The 11,969-nt window shown below is 60.4% G+C and overlaps 4 protein-coding genes across 4 annotated transcripts; 2 read left to right on the plus strand and 2 right to left on the minus strand.

Annotated features, from left to right (window-relative positions):
- Positions 1-261: 261 nt before the first annotated feature.
- On the minus strand, positions 262-5,146 carry CcaverHIS019_0507960 (uncharacterized protein; the record flags this gene model as incomplete). Its single annotated transcript, XM_060601994.1, has 5 exons — positions 262-2,660; positions 2,697-2,905; positions 2,946-3,567; positions 3,604-4,741; positions 4,781-5,146. The coding sequence occupies 5 exons, from the start codon at positions 5,144-5,146 to the stop codon at positions 262-264; spliced, it is 4,734 nt and encodes a 1,577-aa protein (XP_060458433.1).
- A 758-nt stretch (positions 5,147-5,904) lies between these two features.
- On the plus strand, positions 5,905-6,149 carry CcaverHIS019_0507970 (uncharacterized protein; the record flags this gene model as incomplete). The annotated part of the gene is made up of 2 exons (XM_060601995.1): positions 5,905-6,000; positions 6,033-6,149. 2 exons carry the CDS (start codon positions 5,905-5,907, stop codon positions 6,147-6,149), a joined length of 213 nt encoding a protein of 70 aa, XP_060458434.1.
- A 436-nt stretch (positions 6,150-6,585) lies between these two features.
- On the minus strand, positions 6,586-8,250 carry CcaverHIS019_0507980 (uncharacterized protein; the record flags this gene model as incomplete). Its single annotated transcript, XM_060601996.1, has 1 exon — positions 6,586-8,250. The coding sequence occupies one exon, from the start codon at positions 8,248-8,250 to the stop codon at positions 6,586-6,588; it is 1,665 nt and encodes a 554-aa protein (XP_060458435.1).
- Positions 8,251-8,497: 247 nt separating this feature from the next.
- NAN1 (uncharacterized protein) lies at positions 8,498-11,787 on the plus strand (the record flags this gene model as incomplete). The annotated part of the gene is made up of 5 exons (XM_060601997.1): positions 8,498-8,727; positions 8,761-9,104; positions 9,150-10,364; positions 10,499-10,534; positions 10,673-11,787. 5 exons carry the CDS (start codon positions 8,498-8,500, stop codon positions 11,785-11,787), a joined length of 2,940 nt encoding a protein of 979 aa, XP_060458436.1.
- Between the last annotated feature and the right edge of the window lie 182 nt (positions 11,788-11,969).

Raw genomic sequence — 11,969 nt, forward strand, 5'->3', positions numbered from 1 at the left:
GCGTTACTTTGCTGTCCCCGAGGCCGAGGAGATCGACTCGTTGACCATGTTGATGTGTATGTCTCAATATCACACAACGGCATAACCTGTCCTCTGTTCTGTCCTTGTCACCGTCTGTACACTAGCATTAGACCTTGGCATTAATATGTGCATGCATGCATTCACGCTCGCATGTGGCTATGCAATGCAATGTAGTCCTAGGCTAGTCATGACTGGTGTACAACTGGCAGGCGAGCACGTCTAAAAGCACCAGAGGTCTATCTAGATGAATACCGCTGCGGAGAATATGAGTGGATAATGGTCACTTCGGCCCTCGAGGCGCCGCATCTCAGCGTCTTCAAGTGTGCCGTAATGGAGAACCTGTACCTCGCCCACGAGGTGGCGCCTGGGAACCTCAACCACAGCTTCCTCGACTTCGGCCTCGCTCCCGTGGAACAGGCTTATACGCGAGTGGAAGCGCCCTGGAAGACCGCGGAAGAAGCGCGTCAGAGCGTTGAGGCCGCCGTATGGCGCGTCGACAAGGCCCAGTCCCAGTCCGCCGTCCGAGCCACGATGTGGACGGTTTCCTGGGTCGCCGACTTGGCCGGAGCTGCGCACCGTCTTGAGAGAGTGAAGTTGTGGCGAGCTGCCATTGCGCAGATGGCTCACGTCATCGCTGCGCCGTCTCGTGGGCGAGGTCGAGGATCCGATCGACCCAATGGAGGACATGCTCAATCGGCGTGCGATGCTCTGGTGCCTTGATGTTGTGCTATCTGTTGCACTCGAAGCGCGCCGGCCTTGGGACACGCGCTGTGCGAGTGGCGAGGGTCCGAGGCCGATGCTGTTCCGGGGAGGGGGCGCAGGTATAGCAGGTGCTTCGGCAGTAGTAGGCAGGTCGCGACGCCAAGTTTGGGGCTGCAGTGGCGGGGAATCTTCGAATGTGACACTGAGTCCACGGTTCCGCTTTAACGGAAGCGAGCGGATGTCCGCGGGGTGCGGGGACACCCCAATTATACCGTTCACCTGCTCTGACGAGTCAGAGGTTGGTGCCTCCTCGTCCACCGGCGTGGGCGGGTCAGACTCAAACACCTCCTCGTGTTGCGAAATGGGGGTGTTCTGCTCGCGCCGAATAACCTGGTAAGGCGGTACGGACTTGGTTGGAGTAGAGTTGTCCCGAGCGATACGTTGATCGGGGGGAATAGTATGGTCGTCAGGGATGGACGCCACCAGGCCGTACGGCACAGATGTGGAGCTCGTCAAGCGGGGGAACAACGTGCGGGGCGTATCCATATCGCCATAAAAGCTCGAGCGTCTGCGCATGCGACCCGACAAGGTTGAGAAGACGTTCGAGAGGCGCATGAGCGGCCCGTTCGATGCGACGCTGTCGTCGTCGTCAATGTGGGTGGCGGGATCGTCGACCGGGTCGGGGATCACGTGCGTCTTCCAGAGCACACGGTCACACCAGCTTGGGATGCGACCCTTCTTACTCGTGTCGTACACGCCTGTGCGCGTGTCGACCGTGTCCACCTCCTCCTCGTCCACATCCTCGCTCAGGTCGCGCCCCGAGAAACTGCGGATGAGGCCGCGCGGACGACGGGGAGGTGACGCCAGCCTGCGCCCGCCCACACTGTATGCCGACTGTGGCGAGGACGCTCTATAGACCGGCTCACCGTCAGGAAGGACGATGCCTGGTGGTGTTGGCGCCAGATCCGATTCCATGCTCGCTCTAGGCATGCGGGGCGAGGAGGTCCCAGCGCCGGGGGCCGGGGGCTGGTCATCGCTCATGACGGACAACCGGGATTCGGAAACACCACGGGAGCGGACTGACGAGACGGACGAACGCCGCGAGTCGTCAAGTGGGATCGTGAGTTCAACAGGTGGTACGGCAGGCTTGCGTCCGAGTCGCATAATGTTGATAAGCTTCTGCGTCTTAGCTTTGAGAGTGGTCCCACTGCGCTTCGTCGCCCCAACGCTCGTGCCGAGAATCTCCGTCGCCGACCGCGAGGTTCCTCTCGACCATGCACCCGACGCGCGTTGTGTATCTTCGGAAGTCGGTGTCATTGACGTCATCTCCCGTAAACTCGGAGACGGCCCGCCAGTGCTCCCCGATACGCGGTCAGATCGCTGAGATCCATACGTCGCCGTCGACTTGCGCGACGCACCCCCCGGCGTCGGTTCACGAGATCGATCGAGTAAGGAAGCATGGCTGTGGTCGGCGCTGTTGCTCGCGAGCGACAGTTCATCCGGCAACCGCACTTCCATGAAAGGTGGCGTCTCCGGCACTGGGCTCATGACGGGTTGTCCATGGAGGATTGTGTGTGTGATCTCGGGGCTCTCAGGACCCGACGAGCTCTCCTCGACCACATCGATTTCCGGGACACCGTCCAATCTTGGGCTGGAAGGGCGGTCTATCGACGGCCGCATCGACTGATCGGAAGAACGGCGAGAGCGGCGGATCGATCTGCGCTTGTCCCTCTTCGTCGAGCCCGCCGACTTCCATATGTCGTACTTGAAGGTTGGCATAAATGTGATCTCGGCCTCCTCAAATCCAGGCAGTGGATTCTTCTTCGGATCGTTCATGATCATCTTCAGCTGGTCCCACTCCTGGGCTACGGTGATATACCGACCTTCCTTGAGTAGCCATTTGGAGTGTAAGTGGCTGATGTCGACGCGGAAGTTTACTGATGTTAACTAGATGGCAGGCCGTATGAGCTCACAGTCTCCGCACCAAAACGTCGTGTCGAACCGATCCGTGATATCTGGCATAGCAGCGCGGGGATCGTCCTGGGGGAGGAAGCAGTTAGGCCTGAGCTCCAACTTGATCTTGTCGATGTTGGCAATGCGGTCATCGTTGCACTCCGTATGGGCTGCGAGGTGGGCGTTGACAAACAGCAGCCGGTGACCCTTGAGGTTGAGGCTGATACCGCTGCACGTCAGCTTGGATGAGCGGTCGACTAGGAGCTCACATTCCGCCCTTATTCCCGATGCGACCTCCCGCAAGGCCCGTTCTCACAAAGTCCTTGTCCACGCCCTCGACCAGGTGCTCGCAGCCCTTGTACACGAACACGTGTACGTATAGGCCCATCAGACGCTCCTTAATGAGCTGGACATATGGTCCGGTGCCAGGTTGACGACAAAACCGTTTGACGGGCGACTCGTCCATGATGGGGGAATCGAACACGGCCGGCGACCGGCCCATCTCGCGAACGACGGGAGATCGGCCAAACTGACGATCTTCCTGTGACGCAAGCAAGGAGCTGGCGACAGTATCGAGTGACTGGATGGAGTGGCTAGACAGGGGCCTGCCGAACGGTACTGAGGGAACGCCGAGATTGCCGTTTGTTACTGGAGCCGGGATCTTTACGCTTTGCTCCACGCTCATAGGTCTATTTATTGACCTCATTGACGACGATCGCTTGTGCGACGTGGACCACGCGCGGTGATGCGACGGCGCCGGCTGACCCGTGCCAGACGGTGAGAGAGAGTCGCCGTTGATGCGATGTGAGCTGATGTCTGATCCGTTCATATGTGTTGAGGCGACAGACGAAAGATCGCGGCACAGGTTAGGAGGCCCGGCGCAGAACCACTCTTACACATTAGCACTTCTCTCCGGCAGTGACTCACCTTCGAGCATGTGGCTCCACCCCTTGCGGGCTATCGCCCCTGCGAGATCGGTCATGGGACTCCCTAGACCAATGTCGAACGCGGTAAGGCTGCGTGCGCTGCCTAACGTTTCTTTGGAGTCGGCTTTCCGCTTGTACTGCGGGTCGATCTTCAGTTTCTCACGCGAGGGCTTCTCTTTTGCGGGAGTGATGGGTGTGGGGAGAGCAAGTGACGGAGATTGCTCGCCATTGTAATCCTTAACGCCCTGGATGGGCTTCGGATCTGCTGGCTGGGACGCAGGGGAGACACTGTCACCATTGGAGCTGATGATGGGAGTGTCGGTCTGGGCCCCGTCGGCGCTGCCTGGGCCGACGACGACATTGCTACGCTGAACAGCCGCAGGTGGTGAAACGACGAGAGGTACAACCTTCGGAAATGGCAAACCTGTGGCTCCGTTCGGGCTGGGGACAGTGGCCTGACTTGTAACGTCAGCATCCTCAGACGCAGCAGCGGCGTTGTCCTTGTCGAGGGGATAGGCATGGCCGTTCGTCTGCACTTCCTCCGAGGGTGACGAGTCGCTTTCCCACGAGCTCTCGGCAATCACAGCAGACCTTGACTGCTGTGACTTCTCCGAGACGTCGTCTGCGAGGCTGGTGATGTTTAAACCCAGACCGGACAGCCTGGCGTCCTTCTCCTTCTCCTTCTCCCTCGTGTCTTTGTCCTTGCCAATGATGTCCTTGAGAGTTGCGGCGGATCCCTCGCGCTCTTTGTACTCCTTCCGGAGCTCCTTGATGGCGTGGAGCGCGTCCTTGTCCGTGGCGGACCGCTCTAGGAAGTCCTTTCGAATCTCGCGGATCGCCTTCATCGCGCCCTTCTCAGTCTCCTTCTCCTGCCGCCGCTTCTCCCCGTGCTCCTCCTTCTTGTCATCGCGTTCGCGGCGCGCAGCGTCCGACTTCTGCAAGCCCACGCCCTTCATGAGCGAGCCTCCGAGTCCGCGTGGCATGCCGGACGCGCTGGGACACTCTTGCGCGGCAAATACCACAATGTGGTAGGGGTGCACGTCCTCGAGGGGGAGTTCTGGGATCTCGTCGCCTCTTGGCAATAAGTCGTAGGCGCTCGGCGGTATTTCGCCGAGAAGCACCGACAGATCGCCCTTGGGCTGATATCAGCTGCGCCCCACACACCACAAGATACTCACAATCGAGTCGGCCATGTTCCACGTGATAATCTTGACTTTGATAGCGTCGCGGTCTTTGAACGGTTCGGGTTCCGGTTCGGTGACATCGGGTTCGAGCGCAAACGGCTGGCGCGGGGAACCGGGGTCGCCGTCCGAAGAAAACATCGAGCTGATGCGGCGGCGGAGGATACCTCCCTGTTCTGATGGACTGGGGAGGAGCGAGGAAGGGCGTCTGCTTGGTGAACCTGGAGACCCCATCATGCTTGAGATGGAGCGGCGACGTACCCGTGGCGGGATGGCCATGGGCGCTGCAGATGCTGGCACTGGGTCGGGCCGCAGACCCAGGCCCAGCGCCGACGGCTGTTGTGGGATGTGAGCGCCGCTCATGCCGGGGTGAGCGGACGCTCTGGGGGACGTGGGAAGAGATTGTGGCCAGGCTCAAGGGGCCATCGGTGGGACCACAGTCCACAGTTGAGGCGGGCGCAGTCGGAGAGATAAGAGGGTAGGTAGAGGTTGTCGTTTGGGAGATAGAGGACGTGGAAAGCAGGGAGAAGGTCGTTAGATGCGAACGATTGTCGAGCTTGAGGTACAGGCTGTTTCGGTGGTGCGCAGGGCACTCGTCCCGGCGGGAGGGTTTTGCCGATCCCAGCAGGCCAGTGGCGAGCGAGGCGGTTAAAACAACCGTGGGATCGAGAATCGAGGGAGTGGGAGTAAGTGAGGGGGTATAGAGAGATGAATGAAAGTGTGTGAGGGGAGATGTTGTAGATTATAGATGTTGTAGATGAATAGTGGGGTCTGGGGGATTGAGTCGTTGATAGTGGAGGTAAGAATGGAATGAGATGGAGGGGCTCCCACATCCCCCACCTTTGGAATTCCACACTCCGGAAATGTCGCCGAGGTGGCAATCTAATAAGTACGCTAAGATGTTGGAGCTTTGACTAGACAGGCACTCATAATCGTCTGTAACGGTTGATATGGTGACATGCTCTGACCTGCACGACCTGTGCAAACGACTGTCAAGGCTAATACCATCCCCCACCAGGGCCATCAAATCATGTTCAGTATCGTAGCTTTACGAGTTTCCATTCCAGCCAAGGAAGGATGATGCAAGGATTCGAACCTCCACCACAATCACCCACCTCACCATGCTCACTTCGTCGCAGCTTTATGCCCGGGCGGCCACCTTCGCCGCTCTCTCCGTCGCGGCACTAGCTCTCGCCGTGTCGTATATCTACTGCCCCGTGAGTCTTTGGAGGGAGAAGGCTAATGGTAGAGCGGAAGTTTCTGCGGCGACTCTCACTACAAGTACCTCGTCCCGTTGCTGATTCCCGTAACGGCGTGGTTTGCGATTGCGAATTGGATCGGGTGGACATACTTCCGCTTCGCCTAGCGCGGTAACGGATGTTCGGACTGAGGATGACAAGCGATCAAGCGACGCACACCAAGACGGGGCAATGAGCGACACGGACTTCGTGATCGGCCCTTTTTCATTGACACTTGGACGTCTCGATGCCGAATGTATCGCACGGGTACACCAATGGCTTTGGGCTTGGACTGCACGAGCCTAACTGCGGCTACCTCCGCGATTTGCTCCTCGACCGGCCCGAGCCGCTCAGGACGAGCTTTGGTGAGTGACGGCCTGGGTTCGGTTGACAAAGTACCGATCACGCTGACTGTTGTATAGCCTGGCTTGGGCACAGTTCCTCGCCACGCGTGCCGTGGCAAGAACATCTGAATGTGACTTCAAGCTGGCGCATCACGACACGGCACTGTCCACGTTCCAATACTACTAGCCTAAACAGATACATCTAAGCAACTAGTCTACTCTACTCGTCCTCCTCCGGCTGGTGGTGGTGCACAAGCTCCTCCTCCTCCTCCTCGTCAAAGGCGTGCTCGGGAACCGAGTAGAGGCGGAGCATTGGGTTGTTGGGGTCCTTGACGAGGATGTACATGCCCTCGGGCTGCTTGAGGACCATGTCGACGAGGGTGCGGACAATGCCCCAACCGTTGTTGAGCGAGACGTTCATCTGGCGGGCAAAGTCGAGCGGCTTGGTGCTCTGGAGGCCGACAATGGTGTGACGCTGCGCGTCGCGCGGGTTGGCACGCGAGAGGTAGCCGAGCTTCATCAGCTCGGCGCCAGCGAGGTACGACTGGACGGCCCAGCGGGCGAGCTTGACGCTGTTGTTCTTCATCTCGTTGGCGACAATCGCACCCTTCTGCGTGTCGAGGTTCTTGCGCCAGTCCAGCGCCTTGTTGCCAGCGCCCTGCTGGCGAGGGTCGTACTCGTTGAGCGCCTTGACGGTGATGAGGTGGCTCCTCTTGCCGAGGTACGCGTCGACCTCGGTACGGACAATGAGGTCGAGCTCCTCGTCCTCCTCGATCGAGAGGTCGAACTTGCGGTAGCGGTAGAGGGTCGAAGCAAGCGGCTCGCTCTCGATCGCTGTGTCGTAGAACGGGTTGGGAGCAGGGGTGTACGGCTTGCTCTTGGGGTCAATGATTTGGGCAGTGAAGTTCTGGTTGATGTAGGTGGCCTCGAGCGAGAGCGAGGCGGCACCGTTAAGGTCGTCCGAGTCGGCGGGGGGGTCCATGGCGTTCTCATTGACGCTGATGACGTCGAACGGCGCACCGCCGCGCTTGTCAAGGAAGACCTGGTCACCACGGCGCTCGATGACAATGTCCCATGAGTTGACCGAGCGCGGGGCACACATGAGCACGGAGAGGATCGAGTCGGTCGCGAACACGGTCGCAGCCTTCTGGTCGGCGAGCTTCTTGATAATGGGGTCCTCGGTTGTCGTCTCGTTGTAGCGCACGCGCTCCTGGATCTCGAGGTTCTTAAGGTTGCGAGTGTTGATGCGGTCAAACGCCTTGTCGTAGCCCTGCAGCGTACCGGCGCTCTCGAGGGTCTTGGGCTCGTCAACACCCATGCTCAGCTTGTTGAGCCGAGAGAACTCGAGCTCCTCCAGCACCTGCCACTCGGGCCCGATCGCCACCGACGAGTCACGCGTCCGCTGCGGCTTGTCGTAGCCGCCGTACCCGCCGCGGCCACCACCACGCCCACGCCAGCCGTAGCCGCCACGCTGGGGCGCGCCGATGGTACGACCACGCTGGGGGCCACGCTGTCCCGAAACCATGCCGCGCCCACCAGTCGGGCGCCCACGGAGACCGCCCGGGCGGCCACGCGCGGCCGCACGCGAGCTGTTGTCGACAAGCGAGAAGCTCTTCTCGTCCTCGTCGTGCACGTAGCCGAAAGCGTTCGCGTCGCCCGCGCCGTAGGCTTCGCGACCCTGGCGACGACCTTGCTGCTGCTGGCGGCCGCGCTGGTTCGATGCGCCGGCGTCGGTCTCGGCGTGCCAGTCGGCGATGCGGGTGACCTTGTCAAACTTTGAGTACGCCGAGTAGCCCAGAGGGCCCATCTCCAGCGCACTGGAGCTGGGTCCCCAGGAACCGTCCGCGTTGTCGTGAATGGTGGGCAACACAAAGTCGAGCGCCATTTTGGATGTTATTGATGAAGAGATGGAGTTTTCCGACGAGCTCGTTGTCCTCTACGCCATCCACCACCACTCTCTGTCAGAGCGCCAGGTGAGGAGAGGCAAATTGCAGAAAAGGATTGTCACGTGGTACAAACTATTTGATCCCCTCACTTGAATTTTCTTGTGACTGACCGAATCTCTTGGATTGTTGAATTTTGCCCCCCAGCACCAACTCGAGGCCGTGCAGTCATCTTAAACACATAGCACAATGGCCGAACCATTGATCGTTCCAACACAAAAGTCGGCGACAAGGAAGAGGCGAGAGGCAAAGGGCAAGGAACGAGAGCGTGCGCGCGAACAGGTCGCTGCGGCTTCGGGCTCGGCACCCGGCCCCTCCAAGCCAAAGCCAAAACCAGAGCCGACAGAGAGTTGGGACTGCATTCCCATCGCGCGCAGCGAGGTGTCATCTGTGCCCCCCGTGTGGTCCAAGGATGGACGGTGAGCCATTCACCGCTGGTGAGCTGACAGCAGGTTCTACTTCACCGCTGCCGGGACGTCGGTGTTCGTACACTCTTCGGCTGGGCCCGACTTTGAGAGGCTCTCGACATTGTCGTCAACCGACCCAAACGGGCATCGCAAGGCGATTAACGCGCTGCTTGTTCACCCCACCAATGCTCTGCAGATCATCACCGCGTCTGACGACGGCACGGTCAAGGTCTGGGACTGGGTCGAGGGCCGGCTGGTGCGGACCATCGTTGCCGCCGAGAAGGGGCACGTCAAGCAAATCTGCCTCGGCGATCTCAATGGAGTATGGTGGATCTACGCCAACCTCAGTACCGTCAAGTCCAAGTCGGGCAAGCGGTCTAACACTGACCGTGAGTTTCTCGGATCCGGCGAGCCAGTACTCTAGTTGACCTCAGCAACCAACCTGTCACACAAGGTTGTGCGGATCCCTCTCGCAGGTCAGGCCAAGGACGAGGATCCGGCGTCGCTCGTTCACCAGTTCGGCAAGCTGCGGGCACCTCCATCTGCCATCTTCCTGTCTCCTCGCTCCAACTACCTCGTAGCTCTCGCCGGCACCAAGGCTTACGTCTACCGTTTGCCCAAGGACGAGGGGCTTGACGGAGTGTGGAAGCCCAAATGCGTCAAGTTTGTTAGCGACGAGATCTTCACGTGCGGCGCGTTCGCACCGGACCGGAGGTCAAGATCGGGTGCTGAGCAGGAGGAGTGGTTCGCGACTGGCGACGCCAAGGGTGTGATTCGACTGTGGCATGGCATCGGTGCAGCGTTCCGGCAGCTCGACGCGGGTGCTGGTCAGGCTCAGCAGAACGACAACGAGAAGCGCCTACCGACCACGTCGCTGCACTGGCATGCACACGCGGTTGCAGCGATTGCTTTCACCAGCGCAGGCGCGCAGATCCTCTCGGTCGGTGAGGAGAGTGTGCTCGTACAGTGGCACCTTGCTTCCGGAAAGCGCGAGTACATCCCGCGACTTGGTGGGCGGCCGATCCTGAGCGTGGCTGTGCGGCCTGGTGCTCGCGGCGTCGAGGAGGAGTTCTGGATGGGATTCGCAGACGGAGCCATGATGCGCGTTGGCGCGGCCAGCGGTGCCGTCTCTGCTGTTGGGGCAAGCGTACGTCTGGACCCTCTGCGCCCGACATCGAAGCGGGCCTATCCCCTCGCTGTTCACCCTGCAAGCAAGGCTCTCGTGGTACCATCTTCTCACCCGTCAACGCTCCAGTTCATTGACCCCCTCGAGTCGCGCGTCCTCTTCGACCTCGAGGTCGCACCGTCGAACCGCGTGTCCCGGCGCGACGAGAAGCAGCTCGAGCCCGTGGCTGTGGAGATGGTCGCATTTAGTGCTGTGCTTGACGGGCGTTCCGAGTGGATGGCGACTGTCGAGGGCCGACCAGCCGACGAGGCCGAAGGTGGTGGTCTCGTCAAGACGCTCAAGTTCTGGCGCTGGAACGGCGACCGCTACGTTATCAGCACCCAGTACCCGCGCCCACATGGAACCGAGGACCTCACGGCGCTTGCATTCGGCGCGACCGGCTCCGAGCCGTTCGCCATCACAACTGCGGTGGGCGGCACCGTCAAGCTCTGGCACGTGCGCCAGGCCAAGAAGAGCGAGCAGGGTGAGTCCATATCAGTCAGGGCCCCGACGATGACAAACAACAACACATTACTAAATTTCCGCATAACTCATGGGGAACACATGTTCTGCAATCCTGAGGGGCCCTTTTTGTTTGTTGATCTCGCTGACAGACAGGCAAGGCGTCGTCGAAGAAGCCGGTCGTTGCTGAACGTGAGTACTACGAGGGGGGCTTCCATGATGAGTACAACCAATTTCAAGCTCAACAGTCCTAAACTAGTTGCGGATACCCTACTTCTACTTCTGATCTGCCCCCTCAGCTTTCTGGTTTGAACATGAAGCTGACTGCAGTGTACTGGTCGCTCCGTTCGACGTTTGGCTACCGCTCTCTACCTGTCCACGCAGCCGGGTTCTCGCCGGACGGCTCGCTCGTTGTGCTCGTCCATGGTCAGGTCATCACGCTCTGGGACGCCGCGACGAACGTCTTCGTCCGCGCTCTCGAGGCCCCCCTCGATGCCCGCAAGCTCGCTTTCGCCGGCCCTGAGGGGCGGTATATCGTCGCAGCGGCTAGCACAGGCGTGGCGGTGTGGGACGTTCTTTCCTGCGAGCTGGTGGCCACTCTGCCAACACAGGCGGCGGACATGCTCGTTGGACTGCACTCTGGCATCCTCGCGGCTCGTGCGGTACCTCCTAAGGGCGCCGGCCAGGCGAAGACGGAGGTGACGATCATGGCTCCCAACGGATCGGGAGCGCGGACCATCACCCTCGCAGTCCTCATCTCGGCCTTGGCAGACCTTCCCTCCACGGCTGTGCATCTTGTCGGTATCGCGCAATCAGGCGAGATCTACCGCTTCGGAGAGCTCCAAAAGGCCTCTGCGCCGACCAAGCGGACGATCACAGCGGACGCGCCCAGACGCGCCACGAGTATCTGGCAGGAGATGTTTGGCCGTGGCGCGTTCCTCGACGAACTCGCACCGCCGCCCGAGAAGGAGGAGGGGGCCGTTACTGCACTGCAGCGCGCAGCGGCTGGCCGTCCCGAGGCCGTGTTCGAGGGCGCGAGCCACACCCTTCCGCCCATGGGGATGCTGTTCGACGCGTTCATGGACGAGCTCCTTGCCCCGCGGGCCGAGGAGGCGGTGGAGGGAATGGAGGTGGACGAGGAGGAGGCCATCACCCTTGAAACGAGCGTGGCACCGGACGCCGTGCGGAGTGTCACGGACCGCGAGGTGGAGGAACTGGAGGTCTCCTTCTGCCAGTTGAAGATGGGGGCAAAGCCCAAGCCCAAGCCCCTGCCCAAGGTCGGGAAGAAGCCCAACGGTCTGCCGAACGGGAACGCGCACCGTGCAGTATCCACGCCAGTCAACAAGGCGAAGAGCAAGAGCATGCCGACGACACCGGACACGCCCGAGCTGGTCGACGGCAAGCGGAGCAAGAAGCGCAAGGCACCCCGCCATAGCGAGCTGTAGAGGACATGTAGCATTTCATACCATTTCTGTCATGAATCCGCATCTGCATAGCGCGGTTTTGGGCGTTCTTGTTGTTCGCTGCGTGGATGGATGGTGATGATGTTCTGGGAATTTGGACAATGGCAAAGTGCCGGGCCGTGCCTGAACGAAATCATTCCGCTCGACGCGTCCATGTCCCCATC

The sequence above is a fragment of the Cutaneotrichosporon cavernicola genome (genome assembly GCF_030864355.1).
Source record: "Cutaneotrichosporon cavernicola HIS019 DNA, chromosome: 5".
In the NCBI taxonomy this organism is placed as follows: domain Eukaryota; kingdom Fungi; phylum Basidiomycota; class Tremellomycetes; order Trichosporonales; family Trichosporonaceae; genus Cutaneotrichosporon; species Cutaneotrichosporon cavernicola.